The 21,619-nt window shown below is 53.4% G+C and overlaps 1 protein-coding gene and 1 pseudogene across 3 annotated transcripts; one reads left to right on the forward strand and one right to left on the reverse strand.

The window, feature by feature from the left end:
- Positions 1–2,291: 2,291 nt before the first annotated feature.
- KDM8 (lysine demethylase 8 (putative)) lies at positions 2,292–21,216 on the forward strand. Of its 3 annotated transcripts, XM_087815861.1 has the most exons (8): positions 2,292–2,380; positions 4,979–5,501; positions 7,411–7,577; positions 7,898–8,030; positions 12,716–12,760; positions 18,472–18,621; positions 19,367–19,459; positions 19,539–21,216. In XM_087815861.1, the coding sequence occupies exons 2-8, from the start codon at positions 5,007–5,009 to the stop codon at positions 19,701–19,703; spliced, it is 1,248 nt and encodes a 415-aa protein (XP_087671987.1). In that variant the 5' UTR covers positions 2,292–2,380; positions 4,979–5,006; the 3' UTR covers positions 19,704–21,216. The 3 variants fall into 3 exon arrangements, with proteins under 3 accessions (XP_087671987.1, XP_087671988.1, XP_016078213.1); XM_087815862.1 differs by lacking the exon at positions 12,716–12,760; XM_016222727.2 differs by lacking the exon at positions 2,292–2,380 and having other exon boundaries at positions 2,993–5,501.
- On the reverse strand, positions 11,293–12,173 carry LOC148093609 (heterogeneous nuclear ribonucleoprotein A1-like 2; annotated as a pseudogene).
- Positions 21,217–21,619: the final 403 nt, after the last annotated feature.

The raw sequence follows: 21,619 nt of genomic DNA on the forward strand, positions 1-21,619 counted from the left end.
GCGTGGGTCAGCCTAATGGCCAATTCCCAGGCTACTGGGCATGGCGGGCATGGCAATACCACCACGGGATGGAAAGCCCCAGAGTGAAAGACTGTGGTTTTCCCTTGTATGAAAACATTTCATCTGCACAAACACGCTGGCAAAGCAGTGTTTGTCTCTACCTGGTTCACAGCACCCCTATCTACTCACTGTGAAAGGCCGAAACCTCACTGCTGACCATTGTGAAGAGCACTGGGGGTTCCTGTGTTTGAATATCCGTTGGCCCCTAGAGTGCCCACCGACTGCAGTCTCTGCCTACCCACTGTCAAGTTTTAAAAAACTGGACTTAGGAAGGGGAGACTTTTATGTGAAAGGATGATTGCTGTGGGTCGGGGACGATGGTGATAGAGAATCCTGTGACCAGGGTCTGCAGTGTCTTCAGGCTTGGGCAGCGAGGATTTCTTCACAGGGAGGAAAAGGCATGGCTGGGATGAGCTGGGAAGTGGGGTGAGACTCGGAGGCCGTCCTGTTCTCAGGAGCCGCTCGCTAGCTCAGGCGGAGGGTGGTCTCGAGTCAGAGGCTCCGGAGGAGAGAATTGAACCAAAGTGTTGATAACAAGCATTTTGCTCCAATTGATCAGCAGAGACAAGCGGTTCAGCTAATCATTGATGAGGCCAAGAATGGGAATTTGGAGTCTTTTCACAGGTAAACAGTGGGCGCCTCTGTGACACGAGGGTGATTCTCTGCAGCGAGCTGATTTCTGGGGCACAAAGGGCGAGGGGAACTCCTTAGCTTGTTTTCCAGGAGCACAGGGCTCAGGTGAAAGTCAGTGTTGTCACCACTGAACTGGGGATGGAAATTAATAGTTATCTATGATTTTAATGTTTAAGTGCTTTGAAAGTGCCAGGTGTGTAGTAAATTCACCATAAATATTTGTTAATCTCATTTCCCTGTGAAATCCTTGAGGGCAGGGGCTGGGTTTCCCTTCCTTTCCCTTGGGGCTAGTAAGTAGCTGGAATCCGCCAGCCTGCGGAGCTGCCCCGAGGCCCGCGGCCCCCTGACCAGGACACGACCGACCCCGTGCGGAGCTGCCCCGAGGCCCGCGCCCCCCTGACCAGGACACGACCGACCCCGTGCGGAGCTGCCCCGAGGCCCGCGTCCCCCTGACCAGGACACGACCGACCCCGTGCGGAGCTGCCCCGAGGCCCGCGCCCCCCTGACCAGGACACGACCGGCCCCGTGGGGAACTGCCCCGAGTCCCGCGCCCCCCTGACCAGGACACGACCGGCCCCGTGGGGAACTGCCCCGAGGCCCGCGCCCCCCTGACCAGGACACGACCGTCCCCGTGCGGAACTGCCCCGAGTCCCGCGCCCCTGCCTGACCAGGCCGTGACCGTGACCGTCCCCGTGCGGAGCTGCCCCGAGGCCCGCGGCCCCGCCCGGCCGCCCGCGCGCCCCCCAGGCCCCTCGGGGCCGAGCCCCGGGGCTGCCCCGCCGAAGCCCAGCGCGCCCCGAGCCGCACGGGTGCCTCCCCGGAGGACGGGCCGGGCCGCGCTGCCCACCGACCTCGCCCACCCGCCGCGCGGCTGAGCCGCTGGCCGCAGCTGGACGCAGGGAGCTGAGGCGGGCGGCGGGCCGCTGCCCAGGGGCGAGACTGCGGTCCCCGGAGCGCGCGGCCGGCGGAGGGGCCCGGACGCCCCGCGGCGCGCCGCCCCCGGCCCCGCCGCCCCGGTCTCGCCCTCCGACCAGCCGAGGAGAGCGCGAGGCGGCCCGAGCCGGCGCCCCACAGCTCGGGAGACAGCCGCGGTGTGCGCCCCGGGAGGAGCCAGCCGCCGCCAGCCCGGGCGACTCCACGCCGCGGACCCGTGGACGGTGGGCGGGGGCCCGCGGGCGAAACGCTCCTCCCGCGGCCGGAGAACTGCGCAGGCGTCGTGTTCGGGCCCGGAGCCGAGGCGGCCTCGCGCATGCGCCTCGGCTGGCTCGTCCTCGCGCCCTGAGAAGGCGGGGCCGCAGCTCTACGTAGCTGCCGCGCTGCGGGGGGGAGGAAAGAGGCCCTGCGCATGGGCAGTGGTTTGATTTCAGAATTTCGTTTTGCGCATGCGTTAAGCCAGCTGTTTGCGCCTGCGCAGTTCTTGACGCCGCGTAGGTTCAACTCTAGTGCGCCTGCGCGGTCTTTCGTGTCCTCGTCCGGGCGGGTAGCTTAGTCCCGGAACCCGCCGACCGGAAGCGCTTGAGCCGCGGGGTTCTGCGGGGCCCCGGGAGTGAAGGCCCGAGGAGGCGCGGGAGGGCAAGGAGGAGGCCGGGGCTAGAGGGCGGGCCGCGCCGGCCGCCTCACGGACCCGCCTCCGCGCGGGCGGGAGGTGACCAGCGCCGGGTCCACGTGTGGCCCGCAGGAGGCAAAGGTGAGCGGCGGCGGCCGGCGGGGCGCGGACGGCGGCGTGGGACAGGCGGGCTCGCCCGCTCCTCGCTAGCGGGCCCGCCCCGGGGCCCGAGCCTCGGCGTGAGACCGCCGCTGTCACCCGTGGAAGGCGCCGTCGAGGACGGGCGCAGCCGCTCCCAGCGGGAGCCTGGCGGCCGGCGGGGGGACGGCGCGGCGGGGCCCGGCGGGGAGCCGACGGGGCGGCGGCGCTGGGGACGGCCCTGGAAAGGCGCCTCCGCGGCCCTCTGTCCGCCTCGTGGGGGAGCAGCCAGGCGGCCGTACGACCGTAGGGCCCGGTCTGGAACATAACTTAGGTCAAGGTGTTGTCTTTAGCCTGCGGAGGCCCAGACCAGTGGCTGGGCGTCGGGCCGGGGCCCAGGCCCCCGCTCCTGCCGCCTGGGGAAGGCGGGGGGGGGGGGGGTCCCGATTATCCAGGGGACAGGCCGGGTCTCTGAGGGGTAGGTAGAGGGGAGGGTATGCTTTCTAGGACTGGAACTACGTTTAATCAGTCATACGGACCCTCAGTGTCGAAAGGTACCCTGCTCCGGTGAATTAAGCTTTCTGGAAGGTTTTGCAGAGAGCTCTCCAGAAAGCTCTCGTTTTTGCAGTTTCTGTGAGATGCTGCCAGAATACAATTGGAGAAATTACAAAACTACTTGGGCAGCCTGTTCCCAGACAGCCAGGGAGAGGAGTGTCCTGACCCAGCGCAGCCTGAGGCTCCATGCGCTGTTCATACGGCTGATCTGATCGCACTCCCTCTGGGAATCGGGGTGAGGTTCCCCAAGAAGCCGTCTCACCCAGCCAGTGTACAGACTACTCTGGGAAGTGCTTTAGATATTTAAAGATAATTTAAGAGAGCCCTGCCGGGTGCGGCTCAGCGGTTGAGCGTCGACCTAGGATCCAGGTGATCGGGGTTCGATTCCCAGTCAGGGCACATGCCCCGGTTACCGGCTCCATCCCCAATGGGGGGGGCGTGCAGGAGGCAGCTGGTCAATGACTCTCTCATCATTGATGTTTCTCTCTCTCTCCCTCTCCTTTCCTCTCTGAAATCAAAGATTTTTTTTAAAAAAATAATAATAATTTAAGAGAATTCTGGGATGACTGGTGGCTTCCTACAAGGTTGTGTCTTATAACCAAGTAGGAACCCATTTGGGCTGTTTATAGCTAACCAAGGGCCGGCTTAGGTTGTGCACTCTGGATGATGTTTAATGTGACCAATAAGAAGCCTTTTATAAAGGTCACAGTAGGCTGATTTATGAAGCCAAGAAAAAAGGCACTCAGAGGTTAGCTGATACAACCTTGATCTATCCCCCTTTCCAAGATTGTTGTTTTATACACCAACAGATCTTCATGTAAGAAGCCAAGACACCAGCCACTGAGAAAAGCTGTTTTATGCAACCTGTACCTGATCTTCCCCTGAGGCCGTCATGAGGCCCATAAAGGTGGCACTCTGGAAGGCTAGTTTATAAAGCCGGGACACAAGACTACTGGGGCTCTTTCTATACCTGAAGTCTTCACCCTCACCACCTTTTGAAAAAGCCTATGACCAATAATGTCTTTTAGAGCCAGTACTGTCGAGCTCTAGGAAACTTTTTAAGTGAAAAGACAAAGCCACTTCTTCATATGGCCTATATTTAGGTTGACCATAGGTCTCAATTTGCCTTGAATAACTCCAGTTTATGACTTGTAAATATATATCATTTTTTATGACTTGTCATTACATATATATCATCATAATTTTGAGCAGAACCTATTCACATGTTAATACTACCTAAGGACTGGCCTGCCATCCATGTGTAGTGCCCAGGGTCATGTTACCAGAGGCACCATCTGTGATGTTTTTCCCTTCTGAATAGGTTTAATGTATTTCTAGTTTCTTCTGAGAAGTTAAGATCTTATTTTTTCAATAACCTTGAGTGTCTACTCTGAGCCAGATTGCTTGTAGGCTCCAGGGAAGTGTAGAGAAATGTTTTTGCCCTGGAAGAGCTCACAAGCTAGCATTAGAGAGAGACATGTAAGCAGGTGTTCGTGGTACATGTGACAACTGCTATGAAAGAAGCTCCAGGACCATTGGAACACAAAACACTGTCAGAGAGTCTTGGCAGGCTTCACGTAGAAGATCACTAAAGATGGGCCTAAAGGTTGGATAGGTTTGCCAGAGAGGAGGGATGTTGGAAGTATATCAGGCAAGGACCATACATGTTCTCTGAACAAATATTTTTCCTATGCCCACTACATGCCTGGTGTTGCGCCAGGCCCTGAAGATACAGTGATGACCCCAGACAGATGGGGGCCCTGCCCTCCCAGAGTTTATGCCTAGCAGAGAAGACCACTATTGAAGAATCATCACAGATGAGATGTGTGTTACAAAGGACAAGCGCAGGAACCTATAGGGGACCAAGTCTGTACATGGTCTCCCTCTCTATATGTTTTCTAATTCTCAGTGGTTGACATTTTGGCCACTGGATGTCATCACAGATCTAGCTTTTTCACTCTAGTTTTATTTACTAAAAATAAAATTGTATGAATTCAAGTGTCCACCATGGTGTTTTGCTATAACTTTTATTTGTTCCTCCACCAGCACTCAGACTGAGCTGGCAGTGGGCCTGATGGCAAAAGACAGCAACCAAGACACACTGGCGGGAACTGGGGCTCTCCAGGAGGCCCTCAGGGCACTCCTGCCCCGAACTAAAGAAGAACTGAAGTTGGACCTCAGTGAGAACATGGAGAGGAGTGTGCTGCTGCTGCTGCAGCAGGCCACCGACCTCTTTTACCAGGGCAGAAGTGGCGAGTGTCTGCACACAAGCGAGGCAATCCTTGACTACTCCTGGGAGAAACTCAATACCGGGCTGTGGCAGGATGTGGACAAAGACTGGCGTCGGGTTTATGCCTTCGGCTGCCTTCTGAAAGCCATGTGTCTGTGTGAAGCTCCTGGGAACCCTAGCTCCGGGGTGGCAGCCCTAAGAGTCTGTGACATGGGCCTACTGATGGGAGCAGCCATCTTTGAGGATATTCTCATTAAAGTAGTTGCCGTCCTCCAGACGCACCTCCTCCCTGGAAAAAGGCCTGCCCAAGGCCTGGCCCAGGAGCAGCCCCACATAAAGGTATCTTGATGGGATTGTCAGTGACCACGCCTAATGTAATCTAACAGCCCTATTTTTCTAGAAGTAACAAGTCACCCCTCCCTTCAGGTGAGGCCTTGGCATGCTGACCTCTCTGGCTGAAAATAGCATCTCCATTATTTGGAAATAGAACAGTTCCATCTATTTTCTCAGCTTTTTCTTCCAGTTTCTGCAGAAGCAGTGCCCTTTTAGGAGAGGTGGGAGGGGCAGCTTTGTGGTTCCTGAGAGAAGCAGCTCACAGGGATTGTATGGGTGAGAGCTACAGCCAGTTAGCCCATCTCTTTCAGCTTCTTGGTCAGCTGGTTGAAGTATCACCCGCTTTTTTGGCTGCCTGTGTCTCTGCTCTGCTGAGTTTGGGGGAGATACCGCAACTAGCTGTCTTCTGGTCACTTGGCTGTATATCCTTGCACATGTCCTTACTGGTATTTTAAGTGCACATGGCAAAGGGTAGTCTGAGACACTGAGCGTGGTTTACTGAAAAGGTTTCTATGCCAGTGCTACACACAGACCTCACAAAGTACCCCTGGGCAAGTGCATTCACAAGGAGGAAGCATCTATTAAAGAAGTGGGAAATGTTTGACCTCATTTCTGGTTTTAAAAAATACGAAAACAGGCAGTCATTTTTAGCTGTGAAATTAACAAGGTTTTATACAATATCCAGGGGTGCCATGGACATAGTGTATTCACTGACCCTGACAAGGCAGGGCAAACATGCAGATCAAGAGACAAATACCTGTCTGCTTTGACCCAGGGCTTACAGTGCCCTTTCCCATGCTAAGTCTGTCCCAAAAGCATGTGAAGGTGACTTCACGCCCAGGCTGGTATTCATGGCTTGGGTGGTTTGGGGCACTGTATATAGCTAAGGGCCTGAGAGCTCAGGCTCTGGAGCCAGCCTGCCTGGGCTCAAGTTCCCATGCTGCCATCTACTACCTGAGTCAGGCAAGTATCAGCCCTTCTGCACCCTCCTGTTCCCTTGCCTATAAGAGGGGATTTGCTCAGCAGCTTTATTGAGCACCAGTGGTGGCCCAGATGTGCTGGCCACTAAGTGATGGTACAGAAAGACCCAGACCTTGTCTTCTGGTGCTGACAGTCTAGTGAGGCTGTAAAAAGTGGAGGAAGGCAGCTTCATGGAGGGTGCTCAGGGAAGCCTTCCTTGATGAGGGACATGTGAACATAAAAGTCTGCCATAGATGAGGGTTGGGACTGACGAGACCAGGCAGTTGCACAGCCCTGTGCTCACGTGCAGGGAAGGGTGTTGGCTGCACTGCTGCAGCTGTGGAGGGCTGGCCTGGGGTCCAGCAGAGGTGGCAGAGGATGCTGACACATGCCAGGCAGTCATCCTGGGTACTTTACACATGGGAGCTGTCTCCCAGGAGTTTAACAGAGGAGGAGACTAAAGCTCAGAGACAGTAACTTACTCAGGTTGGTCAGTTGGTAGATGATTAAATTATGATGCAACCACTCCTGAGACGTTGCAAGAACTGGTGGTAACAGGGATGCTGCTTTAGATAAGTCATTGGATAGAAGAGGCAGAGTTGCCTATTTGTTACTGCCCATGGATCAGGGCTGTGTCTGGAGAAGGTGGGAGAGGAACGCTCTGACTTTAGATGGTGGTGCGTGGGACAGGAAGTGTTCCTTTGTTGCAGAATTTCTGTGAAAGCAACTTGTTTCTTTCATAATTGAACAAACATTTGACATGACTTGGTAAAGAAAACAAGATCTTGCTCTCATGAGAAGTAAGCAGTAGCAGCAGCAGTAACGATGATACAGGTTAACTCATTAATATTCATGACACCTAAGTGCCTGCCACTGATGCAGATTCCTAGGGAAGTGCCTCAAAGCACATCTCTCCTTGGTGATTGCCATTTTGTTTTGTTTTGATTTTAAACAGAAAGCCAGGAGTGGTCATGTTTCAATTCCAGATATGAGTTCAGAAAAAGCAGTTCCCCGGCTTTCCTGTCCATCCCTCCAGTACTTCAGGAAGCACTATTTGATTCCACAGAGGCCTGTGATCTTGCAAGGCGTGGCCGACCATTGGCCGTGCATGAAGAAGTGGAGGTGGGTGGCTGCCGAGAGCCAGAGGTTTTCCCTCCCATTTTAGCATTCCCAAAGTTTCCTGCACTCCTCCCCCACCATCCCCCAGTCACACAACCCCTGGACAGGTCTCTACTGGGCCCTGGGGTGGGTGGCCAAGGGTTAAACAAGAACTGACAGCCTGGCCAAGTGGCTCAGGGGTTGGAGCATTGTCACCGCCATTTTGCGGTGGTGAGCAAGGACTCAGCAAGGTTAAGTAACTTGCTGAAGATCTCCAGGTCTATCACATTGCCCAGCAAGCACTGGCAATAGTGATGAAATGACGATGCATACTTTTCTAATAGTTTGGAGTATATCCAAGAAATTGCTGGCTGCCGAACTGTCCCAGTGGAAGTGGGCTCCAGGTACACAGATGAGGAATGGTCCCAGAGACTCATGACGGTCAGTGAGTTCATCAGCAAATACATCCTGAATGAGGTATGTCTTTCTGACTCCTTTCTCCTAATACATACAAGGGGGAAAACACATTACCTTTGAGCAAATAAGCTCGTGCATTGCACTGGAAGGTTTTGGAGTAATCAGTCTTTAAGCAGTTAGGAGGCTGGCCACAGCCAGAAAGGCAGGCTGCTGGGTAGGCAGGTGGGCAGACAGGACATGAGGGACTCATTTCAAAAATTTTTGTTGTACATTTCAGTGGTTTCGAGTATATTCTAAGATAGTGCAACCATCACTACTATGTAATTCCAGAACATTTTTGTCACCCCAAAGAAACCCCAAACTAAGTAATAGTAACTCCCCACGCCCCTCACCCCTGTCCCTCAGCAACTGTTAATCTGCTTACTGTTTATGGATTTGCCACTTCTGGACATTTCCTATAGATGGAGTTATACAATATGTAGCCCTCGGTGTCTGGCTTCCGTCACTGAGCACCAAGGTTTTCAAGGTTCATCTCTGTTGTACCATTTATCAGTGCACTGCCTCATTTTTTCTTACGGCTGGGTAATATTCAGTTGTATGGAGAGACCACATTTTGTCCATTTATCAGGTGATATCCATTTGGGTTGTGTGCGCTTTTGGCTGGTATAAAAAATGCTGCTATAGCCCTGGCTGGGCGGCTCAGCTACTTGGAGCCTCGTCCAGAACATCACAAAGGCGTGGGTTCAATTCCCAGTCAGGGAGCATACCTAGGTTGTGGGTTTAATCCCTGGTCGGGGCACATATGGGAGACAACCAATCGATATTTCTCTCTCACATTGATGTCTCTCTCTCCCTCCTCTGTATCCCTCTCTAAAATCAATAAAAACATAACCTCGGTGAGGATTAGAAAAAGAAAACAACTCTGAACACTCGTGTACACGTTTTTGTGTGAACATAGGGTTTTGTTTCTTTTAGATATATACTAAGTGGAATTGTGGTAACTCCACGTGGCAGCTCTGTTTAACTTTTGAGGAACTGCTAAACTGTTTTCTAAAGCAGCTGCACCCTTTTCTCATTTCAGATTCTTAACAGTAAGGGCGGGGTGGCAGAGAATGCAGGTTGTCTGCGGAGGTGCCTGAACTGTCCCTGCTGGCTGGGAGCAGAGAGCCTGTAAGTGGGTGCACAGACCCTCGGGGGAGGGATGTGCACCCATGTGCACCCAATCAGTGGTGGGCAAGGTCATTGACCAGGTGTGGGAGTCAGCGTCAGTGCCTTGCAGCTCTTCCACACTCCCAGCAGCCCGCACGGCTCTGTAAAGCCCCGGCCGGACTTGGTCATGGGTCTGCTGCAATCAGCGGGTCCAGGTCTGTGACCATGGGAGCTAAGTTTCTCCTCCGGGCCTTCCCAACGTTGTGGCTGAACTCCTGAGGGACGGCCCAGTCACCTTTCTTGATCCCGTCTCCAGCACTCGCGTTTCCAGCCTCCTCCGCGGGCACTTGGCTTGGCGGGTTCACTGTGCTGTAGGCGCCTCTGGGACTGCGCCCAGACGTCCTTTCATTGCTGCTTCCCCTGCGTTCCTCCCCTACCCCCGTCTCTGCTCAGTTCACTGTCACGTGGAGGCCTGGAAAGGGGAGCCTGGCCTGGAGACGAGCTGCCTCTGCTTGTAGGCGTGCGAGGTCCGCAGTCTCCATCCGCTGGGGAGAAACCTGGGGGTTGGCAAAGGCGTAACCAGGGGCAGCGGGCGGGATGTGCGCTGCGGCTTCAGGCCTAGCCCAGGATCCAGCGCTGGTCCTGGCTGTGTCAGTGCCGACTTTTGGTTAGTTAGGGTGCGTAGGGGTTAGTGAGAGGTTACCGATGCTTCATAGGGGCGCTGCGAGGGTAACACGTGGAACTCTAAGCACAGCCCGAGCGGCGCTGGCTTACCTGTGGTGCAGGTGGTGTCCTCGCGTCACATCACATCTGGCTCTGCCCAGCGCTTAGCATGCGGCCTGGCATTTTGTGAACTCTCAGTGTTTGTCCGAAGGAAAAGGGAATGAAGGAGAGAAGCAGAAAGACAGATTTTCCAGGAATCCTGGTTCTTTACTTCCCCGTTTCAGCCTTAGAGCCATGAGACCAAAGCCAGCTCCGCCCCCGCGGGTCCTCAGGGAGGCCGTGGGAACCTGCAGAGAAGCCCTGGCGCGGAGCTCTGTGTAAGAAGCTGACCTTTTCACACAATGATAATCTCCAAAGATGTGGGAAAATGGGCACTCACAGTGAATCCTGGAAAGAGTGTAAGTTATTTAACTTCGAGGAAGATAACCTGGCAGAGCTATGAAAATTTAAAATGCATACTTCTTGACTCAATTGGCCTACTTTTGGATGTGCACGAATATAAGGACCAGAATATTAGGCTGTTTATTGAAACACTGGCAAAACAACCCAAATGGGCAGAACAGCCCCAATGTCCACCAATAGGGGGAGAGGTGAGTTTAATAACGTGTCTGTCTACACGTGTGTCCATCAAAGGAATGAGTCTGACACATATGTATCGACTTGAAGAGAGATTTATAATGTATTCCTAGATGAAAAAAGCAGATTTTAAAGTAATATAGTATGATTCCATTTATATTTTTTTAAAATCATGTGTACAGCCCTTTCATTTTTTTCCTAAGAGGATATTAAATCGTTTATTGATCCCACATGATAGTGGATGATACACAGGCTTCATTCTCATCTATAATTTTATCTGGTACTATAATTCAGTTTAGATATATTGCATAGGATGTGCCAACAGTAATTGATAACCACATAAACTCCATGACTCCACTTGGGTGACACTTTTAATGGTGAACTCCAGGTCACAACATAGTCACTATCAATTCAGCTACACCAAAGTTTTTGAAGACACTGGCTTCAGAAGGTTGTAAATAAGTTTCAAATGGAACCTGGCATCACCCTGAAGGAATTCTGACTTCACACTGTTGGGATAATTTACCAAGATTGGACTTCAGAGTGGACTACATGACATATTTGATAAAAGACATTTATTCAGTGTCATGATCAGATGATTCCATGTAGCAATCAATAGCATGGATAAAAAAGAAATCTACTTTAAAACCCTTTGTTGAAATGCTTTACACTTTCCACAGAACAGAACCTAAAATAACCAGTCACAAATGCAGTCCTCGAGGTTTTTGCCCATTCACATGAGTATTGTCTAGAATATGCCTTCTTTGTAGCAGCTGGCTCTGCCACCACTCTCCTTGGCTGAGTTCACAAATCTGTTGTAACTGGTAGCTTCCCTGGCTCTCCTCTCCTGCTGAGCTTTGTTTCCTGGCAGGAATTAAAACCTGCCACTGCCATAGCTATTGCTGCTGCTGGAACCGACAAAGCCACCTTGGTTTCGTGGTTTGGCAAAGTATTGTCCTCCACCACCACAGGGGCCAGAGCTTCTGCCTCCAAAATTCCTCCTTTCATAGGTCCAAAATTTGAAGATTGAGTGTTGTAGTTACCAAAACCATTGTAGCTTTCACCACCTCCAAAATTGCTTCCATCATTACCAAATCTATTACAACCATCCCCACTGCCACCATACCTACACCACCACCGCAGCTACAACCAAAGCTGTCATTCCCACCAAAACCACCTCCACGGTCACTTCGACCTATTTGGCTGTGTGAAGCTCTAACCATCTCTTGCTTGCTTCACAGTTGTGGCCATTCACAGTATGGTATTTCTGAATGACAGCCCTGTTTAGAGTCATGGTCATCAAAGGTTACAAAAGCAAACCTCTCTTTGTCACTCCTTGGTCAGTCATGATTTCAATCACTTAAGCTTTCCCACACTGTTCAAAAAACCTCTTAGGTGACATCTCCAGTGTCATCTTCAGTACCCCGACGAAAGTGGGCACCAGGTCTTTGAGACTCTTCTTGGGACAGCCCTCTCGGCTCCACACTTCCCTCTACCTCGCGTGGCCCTGCATTTGTGGCTGCATCCATGTCCTCCACAGCGGCCCACGTGACAGACCCAAAGCCTCTGGGGCGCTTGGTGTTTGATCTCATCTCCACAGTCTGTGAGCTTCCACGTGGCTCAACGTGGCTCCCCAGACTCACGGGTTGTTTCAAAGCTCAAACCTCCAATAAAGAGGTTCTGCAGCTGTCCCGGCTCTTGGTGAGACTCGGACTTAGATGTGATGACTGTGAGAAGGGAGACTCCAACGATGCTGACTCGGCGGAGTCCACCGGCAGAAAGGAATGATCCAACAAACGTATCTGCCCTTTTTTTAAAAAAGTGATTTTAGAGCAAGGAAGAGAGAGAAACATTGATACTTTATTTCACTTATGCATTCATTGGTCGATTCTTGTATGTGCCCTGACCAGGGGTTGAACCCACAACCTTGGTATATAGGGATAATGCTCTAACCAAATGACCTACCAGGCTAGGGCCTGCCCCTTCGTTTTCAATTTGAGGAAACTGAGCCCTGGGGTACAGGGTGACAAACTCCGGGCAACCTCTGTGGCAGGGGCAGCACCAGATCCCTAGTCTCCCCCAGCAGCCAGTCCTGCTCAGGAGGGAGATCATATAAGCCCATGGGCCGGAGGAGGGGGACCAGCAGGACCGAGAAGGGCCATCGGGGCTGCTGCCCAGGGCTAGGGCAGGAGCATGCAGGTGCTGAGACCCAGCTAAACAGTAGTAGCCCCTGCAGGGCGTCCATCTCACACTAACGGGCTTTCTGTGTCACCTCTGGTTTTTCTCCCATGGACTAGCCAAGGAACGTCGGGTACCTGGCCCAGCACCAGCTCTTTGACCAGGTAAGTCAGACCACGCTCCTCTGGCATTCACTCTCAGCTCCCCTACCCCCTTCTTGGGCTTTGACCCCAGAGGGCAGCAAAGGGTGTAGCAGCCTCTTTGGCACCCATTGGTGCCACTCCCTGCAGTGAGCAGCAAGGAAGCAGGCAGGGCCACCAGGCCTGAGAGGCTGAGCCCAGGGCCCCAGGACTGGGGGAGGAAGGTGAGTCCACAAGCATCAGGTGTGGTCAGAACTGGGGAAGGGGTCCTGGAAGCCAGGCGAGGGCAGCAGACTCTGACCTGACCCAGGAAAAGTGAGTCACTGCCTTCCCTGCAAGTTTTCTGGACAGGTTCTGGCACCGCCCTTACCACATCTCAAATGTCTCCTAGCAAGGCTGTCTCCCCACCCCTGGTCCTGCAGGCTCCTGGCAGGGGCCAGGTTTAATTCTCTGGGTACCCAGTCCTGGTGGGCCAGATGAAAGGCCCTGAGGACACACTGTTGAAGACTGAAGAAGGAAGGGGTTGCAGGCTGCAGCTGAGAGGAAGAGGGCCCAGCGAGGCCGGAGGCAGAGGGCACTCCCAGTGAACAGAGCGTCACTTGAAGAGGCCCAGAGGGGTGGAGTGGGACATGCCCCAGGTTCTGGGTGCATCAACCAGCCTGGGAGGGTTCGTCCAGAATTGCAGAGCAGGCAGAGGGTAAAGAGGGAGGCTGGGGCCAATCCAGGGAGGGCCTTGAATGCCAGGCCAAGAACTCAGATTTATCTGGAAGACGGCGAGGAGCCCTGCGAGGTTTTTAGCAGGAGGGTTCCCAGTAAGAGGTGGTATTTCCAAAAGAATCCAGAGTACTTGCTAGGGATAGTGACCGGGGGTGAGAAGAGAAACAACATGCAGGGAGCAGAGGTGCCGCTTTGGCTCTTTCTCTGTCACACATCAGCCCCCTGCAAACAGGCATCAGAGTGTGTCCCCGGCCAGCATTGGCATCACTGGGAGCTGTCAGCAGTGCAGCCTCCATCCCGGGCCTGGTGACTGGGCTCAGGCGACGGGTTCCAGAGCTTCCAAACACGGAGCTCAGGAAGCGGTCATGGGAACTGGGGGCTGCCTGGCTGTGGGACGTGAGAAAACCAGTGTGCATGACTGCAAAGAATGCTCTTAGCTGGGCTGAGGAAGGAGGAGTGCACAAAAGAAACTAGTGATTGTGAGCGCTGAGTGGCCTTTGCTTGTCATTTCTGCAGTTTCCAAATCATCTATAATGATGTGCTCTCATCATGAGAAAAATAGACTTTGTTTTTAAATGCAAGCAAAGCAAAGTGGCAGGAATCCTGGGGCACTCCATGTTTACAATGCTGTCTGGTTAGGATGCTGGGTCAGTCAGAGGAAGGCTCATCCTGGGGCAGTGAGTGAAGGTTGGTGTTCTACCCAGTCTCTTCCTCGTCCCCCGCTCCCTTCCTCACTTGGCACTTGGGGGTGTGGCTGGGTCAGGACTGAGGGGCATGGACCCTGTGTGCCAAGCCCTGGGCTCCTCCATGGATACAGGGCTAAAGAAGTCGGAGTGACTCCCCTGCCCCAGTGGACCTACAGCCAGCACATCAGATGGTGATGAGTGCCCCAAGGAAAATAAGAGACAACCTCACAGGAGGCTGGGCAGGAGAGGGCTCTCTAGATGGGCAGTCAGGGAAGGTGTCTTGAGAAGGTAACATTTGAGCAGCAATCCAAAAGATGAGCAGGGGCCAGCCATGTGAGGAGGTAAGAAAGGGCAGGCCAGCTAGGAGGACAACAGGAGTGAACTTGCACCTTCAGGGGGCGGAAAGCAGCAAGTGGGTCTGAGAGGTAGGTGGGGGCTGGGTGAGGAAGGACAGTTTTCTGAATGTGATGGGGAACTGGAGGGTGGTCCTGCATCTGGCCACTTTCTGGAGATGAATGTAATGTGGGCAGACGTGGAGGCAGGGAGACCATCAGGAGGTAGCTGCAATGGCCCAGAGCTGGCTGATGCCCATGGAGGTAGACAGGGTTAAGGTACATGTGGAGAGCTGGCCCCTGGACACTGGTGGATGGCGGAGGTTGAGGGAAAGGGAACAATCAAGGTAGATTCCTAGATTTGGGAGCCAACCAACTGGCTGAGGAGTCCAGGAGAGAGGCTGATGTGATTTCCGCCAGGCCAGACACTCATGGTGGGGGCTCAGCAGGAATGCCCAGGGAGGGCAGCTCCTGGCAGGAGGCAAGGCCAGGCAGGTCAGTCGGGGTCAGGACCACAGCCAAGCGTGAGCTGGGCCCCTGTCTGCCAGTGCTGCCATGTCTGCTGCTGAGGCGAGGGCTGCCCTCACTGCCTGTCCTGACGGGAGGGGGGTATCCCAGGTTCAGCTGGGGCTGTGCCAGCCTCCAGGAACCTCCCAGCCTGATGTTAAAAAGGGCTGGTGTGCTGTATTTCTTTCCTGGACCTCCCCTCTTAGGACTTACATGTTCTGCCTCCTGAACTTTTGCTAAGAGGAAAAGGGGGTTCTAATTGATCAGCCCTACTGTGTGATCCCAAAAGACTAGCATCTCCCCTGACCTCAGTGATATGTGGCACAGCCACACAGGGGCCCCTTGAAGCCACAGTGTAAACTTGACCCCCTGCCCTGGAGCAGCCACCTGCCATCTGAGTAGAACTAGAGGAAGCCTGAGGAGAAGGCAAAGCTTGTGATTACTCTGAAGATATCATGGCTGTTGCACGGCCACCAGCATCTTTATCTGGGCCCCCGGGGGTGTTTTCACCTCTGCTGTTCAGAGCTCTGTTAGGGGAAGTCTGAGCAGCCCACCTTGGGGCATCGCCCTGGCGCAGAGGGTGCCTGGCAGGCCTCTGCACTGCTTTCTGGGCCTTCTCTGCCCATTTGAAGCTCAGTGGCTCCCACTCAAAACCACTTGCCCCCAAATCACTTACTTTCTTCCTAGAGACCCCGTGTTTTAGAATATTTTGGCAAGTAAACTAGGCCTGTTTTTAATTATAAGTCTTACTGCAGGAGCTTTCTTCTCTTGGGGTCTTGGAATCCTTGGCCAGTGCTTTGATAACATCGACCAATCACCTTTCGGAAATCCTGATGATGTCATCAGTAACCAGTCAGCTTCTCAGCATTCCTTAGGGCGTGTGGCCTTGGGGAAGCTGCTGTGGGGAGGTTCCCAGAGTTTTTTGGAATCTTGCACACAGCTTGAGGGCCCCGCACGGGACAGGGACCTGCTACCTTCGCCCAGAGCAGCGCACACAGCACCGTTTCCACACAGGCTGCTTGAGGCCAACTTAGAGTACAGACTGCAGGGCTGCCTGCAGAACATTCCAGCTCTTCTTAGTGATCAGCACTTTCTTAACCAGCAACCGGAACTGGGAGTAGCTGCTACCGAAGGAATGGCCAGTCTCCCTGTGGTACCCTGGAGACCAGGGTGCTTACTCTGAAAATACCTGAGTAGAGTAGCAGAGGCAGTTCCTGGGCAGCTTTGTTTCCATGCCTCTCAAGCTTGGAAAATGCCACTGGGTTCAGAGATTGTCCTACCAGGAGACACCCTAAGCATGGGGCTGTAGGCTGGCTCTGGTGGGGTCCGCACTGAAGGTCAGGTCAGGAAGTGGGTTCATTCAGAGTGAGAGATGTCTTCAGTGAGCCGCTGGCTGGTTCTTTCCAAATGAGGCCAAAACCAGTGCCACCCTGCCCAAACCTGCTGTTTTGGCACTGGCCCTGAGGCTCTGGGAAATTAAAGAGAAACTGAAGCCTGGGCCCTAAAAGAATCACATGTGTTAAAGCCATAAAGGTAAATCTGGTTGTGAGCATAAAATGTGCTGAGCTTGCAGTGAAAATGTCGAAGAGGTGGCCTCCCTCACTGCATTAAGCGCAAACTCAGGGCCTGCTGTCTCATCAGATGGTTTCTATGCCCCACCTGTTTCTGCCACCTCTGGAAACATGCTTTATACCTTCCTGGGCTTTTAAAAGGAGAAAGCCTAGAAGCCACACCTTAATTTTAGGTGCCCTCCCCTTTCACCCTTCCCCTGAGGCAGAGGTGTCAGAATGCCTTTTCCAAAGAGGGCGTGGGCTGGGAAGGAGGTAGGGGTGAGGAGGCACTGGAGGAGAAGGTGGCGGCAGTCTTGGAGCGCATCTCGTCAGGCTGCTGACATCAGACACTGATGGTGCCCCGGGCAGGTAGCTGTCTCCTGCAGCCTCCTCCTGTGAGCTGTGAGCTGCGAGCTGTGTGACCTGTGATCTCCTTGAGGCACCCCAGTGCCCCCACACAGGAGCACAGGGACCATCTGGGTCAAAGAATGTGAAGGCTCGAACACCTGTGATGGGGTAGCTTCACCGCTGGCCCACAGGCAGCCCTGCAGGAGAGCGCCCGCCCCTCCACCACTTCCTCACCCACGGGCTGGTGCCACACTTCTTCAGTCTCTGCTCCTTTGATTAGCGGGAAAGGAAAACATTTCCTTCGGATTTTTCTGCTAGTGCGACTGAATCACGCCCTTATATCTAATTCATTTTTGTTTATTAATCTCGTCTTTGTCCTTTGTATTTGGGTTCTTATTATTTGGTATGAACTGTGTACACTAACCCTTCTTTACCAGACTAGTTCAAGTAGGTTTCCTAGTCTACTCGTCTTTATAATTAAATTACTTAGCACATCCCTGTTGTCATTGCTCTACCATTAGTAAATTTGGGCAATTTTCCCTTCAGAGGTGTAAAAGTCAATCCCATTTTCTTTTTGTTTGTTCCTTAACTTGATTTTTAAAAATAATTAACTCTTTAGAAAATTACCAACTGGTTTATCTTTAAGCACAGTACAAAGCACTGGTATTAGGTTTTTTAAAAAGGAAACAAACAAAAAATGCATATCATTAGAGGCACACCCCAGGGGCCCCAGAGAGGTGCTACCAGACAGCCCCTGAGTCAGCTGGAGAGGACTGTCCCCAACCTCGACCCTTGTCTTCTCATGTCAGTGCATTTATACGAGAAACCCTGGCTGCGCTGTGAAAAGCCGATTGTATTACAGCAGTTAGAGCGAGCACCTTTGTTAAAGCAGCAGGGCGAGCACATCCACACATCCAGCGGGTGAAGCACAGGCTGCTCTCGGCTCACCTGAAGGGCGAGGTGGGTGGGGTCCCGGGCGTTATAGACCCTGCTGTCTGCAGGCCTCAGCATCCCTCTGCTGAGTACTTTGGTTCAGATTAATTCTCAAGGTCCCTTTTTACTTTGGCCTTCCCAGAACTCCTGAGAAGCGCCTGGCGGTTTTATTTTGCCAAACCTTGAGGCTGCTGGCTTCTCTGCTTAGGGAGTGAGACCGCCCTGGTTTCCTTTGCCCTTCCCCTCCTTTCCCGCATCTCTCCTTAGGGAGGGCATAACCCTTTCTCTCACGTGCCCTTGGCTGGGAAGATAATGGCCTGTTATTTGCAGGCTGGCTGCAGATTGCCCACACTGTGTGGCCTTGTTTCAACTTCCCTGTCTCAGTTCCCCTATTCCACCTGCCCTGGAATTTCCTTAGCTCCTTGCTGCCTTGTAACAATGTGACATGGAAACAAATCTGAAAATAAAATTGTAACACTTTCCTAGTGATTATGTATTTTTTAAATCAAGTTTTTAATTCCTGTGACAGCAATTGTGGGTACAGTCATGTTATTACACAAGAGGACTGTGTGTTTGGCCCTTCTGTCACAGTCATTTGACTTCTGGCCTGGCGCCGCCCCCAGGCCTGGTCTCAGCCTTCCTGTCTGCTCTGCCACCCACAGGTCCCGGAGCTGAAGCAGGACATCAGCATTCCTGACTACTGCTGCCTGGGCGATGGGGAGGAGGAAGAGATCACCGTCAATGCCTGGTTTGGGCCCCCAGGCACCGTGTCCCCCCTTCATCAGGATCCCCAGCAGAACTTCCTGGCCCAGGTGGGAGTCACTCCAGAGCACCGACCCTCTTCCACTCCCAGCCCAGCCCCGAGCCCACCACACAACCTACCTTTACACAGCAGGGCTGCAGCACCGACTGGCCTGGCTGTAGACACCTAGAGACAGGAAGAGCACCAGGCTGGGGGCGTGTGGGGAGCTGCTTCCCGGTGTGCTTCCTGGAGCCGGCTCATCCTCTCCCACAGAGCAGGGCCAGAGCAGCTGGGTGGGATGGAGCGAGCTCTTCTCCCCTCCTGCCCCTGGCCTTGCTGGCTTCTCCCTGCCAAAACCCTCTCTCCAAATGAGGGATATCCCTAATGGTTTTCCTGAGACCCTGAAGATGGCAAAGGGAGGGCAGCTTGTAAAGCCACCTTAGGTTTTCCTAAGCAGAGGGTCAAACCGATGAGAACATGCTTCCAGCCAGGCAGACCTGTGCACAGAGGCAGACTGCCCATCCCTTGCTGTGAGGGTCAGAGCTGGTCCACGTAAGGCACTGGAATGGTGGCTGCCACAGAAAGTGCCTAGCTGTCAGCCACAGTGCCGAGCTCACTGGGTTAGAATGTATCTGGAGGGAAGCCCCCTGGGATCAGCACGTGTGCGGTGGGGATGGCTCTGGCTGGTCACAGGGAACAGCATACGGAAAGGTGCAGAGAGGCAAGGGAGGGTGTGGGCTCCGGGGCCTGCAGTCAGGATGGGAGCTGTGGGAGGTGAGGTCACCAGCCCACTGATGGACGGGTCTCTCTTCCAGGTCCTCGGGAGGAAGTATATACGGCTGTATTCCCCACAGGAGTCGGAAGCTTTGTATCCTCACGACACGCACCTTCTTCATAACACAAGCCAGGTGGGACCCAGTGTGGCATCGCAGCCCCTCTCCCCACCCCATCTCAAGAGACCAGGCACGTGACTTCTGCTTTCCTCAGGTTGACGTGGAGAATCCTGACTTAGAGAAGTTCCCCAAGTTTGCTGAGGCCCCATTCCTGTCCTGCATCCTGTCCCCTGGAGAGCTCCTGTTCATCCCGGTTAAATACTGGCATTATGTGCGGGCCCTCGACCTGAGCTTCTCGGTCAGCTTCTGGTGGTCATAGGTGTGCTCTGTGCCCAGCCTGGCACTGGATCCTGGAACCTGGTGACAAGCTGACTAGCCTGGGCCCTGAAGAAGCCTTCCCTGGGGGCCAAGCTCCAGCGCTGGGCAGACACTGCGAGGAGTGCCGGGTCAGGTATGTGCGGCAGAGGCAGGCAGGCGAGAGCCCAGAAGGACACTAGGTCACACTGCGAGTCATAGGTGTCATGAGGCCTGACGTGTTTGGGACACGAACAGGCAGGCAGCCTGTGCCCTGGCAGAGCCTGGGCTCTGAGGTTGGCTGCCTGGGTTTAAACCTGGCCCTGTTGCTTAACTGCCTTGTGATCTGTGGCAAGTGTGTCTCCACCTGGAAAACTGGGAGCATTGTCGTCACAGAGGGAGGGTCTGCGTGGTGGAGTGTGTGCAGAGCCCTGCTGCTCCACCAACAGTAGCTGTCACTGATCTCAGTAATCATCACCATTGTTACATACTTGTTTGTTATGACTGGGCCTCTCTAGACACCGTAACCTGCAGCTCTGGAGAGGTCGGCATGGCCCTGGTCGAGGGGAAGGTCCCTATCAGCTTGCTGGGGAGCCCAGACCTCTGCTGGTAATGGGGAGTCTGGGGACGTTTCTTTTTTTACTTTTATGTGTTCACTTTAGAGAGGAAGGGAGAGAGAGAAAGAGAGAGATTTGTTGTTCCACTTATTCATGCCTCATTGGTTGACTCTTGAATGTGCCCTGATGGGGATCAAACCCACAGCCTTGGCGTATCTGGACGACACTGGAGCTGAGCTCTATTTCTGTCTGCGCTGTCGTTGCTGAGGTGCAGTCCGACTTCACAGAACTGCCCGGAATCGTCTAAGCTGGACAAATTTCCCCTGTGCACCCTCCCAGGAAACTGTTCCCAAAGCAAGAAAGAGAACCCTCACAGCACCTAGAAGCCCCTCCTGCCCCCTCCCCCTGCCGGCTCCATCCCCCCAGGTCACTACTCTGGGGAGAGGCCCAAACATTGGGCTTTCCATGTGCATCTATTTTGTTATATAAAACGTGTTGGTTTTGTTTATATAAATGTGGTTTGTTGTTTGTGGTCGACCATTAAGACTTTCCCCAGCCCTGTGGCTGAAGACAGGCAGGCAGATCCCAACAGCCAACACCAGAAACATCCCCGGTCCCGGCTTGCCGGAAGGATCTCTGATCAGTGACATTTATGCAGTATTGTCTGGGTTTGACATTCGTCACACCATGACTGTGAGGTAAACAATCTGTTCCAAATGAATCATAAAAGAAATTTTAAAAGCTTATAATAAACCTTAAAGAAAGTACAATCTTAATAATACTCAAAAATATGCAGTTGAAACAAAGCTACCAACTAAATTATAGCAACATGTTTAAAACTCGTACTGAGTGTTGATGGGGAGATGTCCTGCTGGCAGTTTAGCTTGACCGAATCTCAGCAGAAACCAAGCCTTACAGGCGTGTGCGCACCTTGGGTCCTGGTCATCCCGCTCTGCAAATCCGTCCTAAGGGGCAGCAGAAAGCTGGTCGAAGATGCATGATGCACACAGTGACCACGGGTCATTTGTAATGGCAGGTGTTAAGGATAAAGCTCCATTGTTTCCCTTTTCATTACAAGGTTCTTGGAATACTACTGACACTTCTGGTCACCGTGGGGGGCGGATTCCACACTAAGCAGTTCTGTGACACCAGCTGGGTGTCCTACAGTTTACTGCAGTTCTGACACTGTCTACCTGAGGGAGTGTCAGATCCCACAGGGTAAGGGCTCAGTCCCACAAGTCTGTTCTGGGCAAGCAGCATTCTGGCACCGAGGACAGAAGAGCAGGCCATCCCCAGGCCTCAGGAGCAGGCAGTCGGGGGGCGGGGGGAGAAGTCCATCGCGGTGGCAGTAATGGTGCTGGAGGCTAGTGGCAGCCGTGTGAGG

The sequence above is a fragment of the Miniopterus natalensis genome, chromosome 3, assembly GCF_054644295.1.
Source record: "Miniopterus natalensis isolate mMinNat1 chromosome 3, mMinNat1.hap1, whole genome shotgun sequence".
NCBI lineage: Eukaryota > Metazoa > Chordata > Mammalia > Chiroptera > Miniopteridae > Miniopterus > Miniopterus natalensis.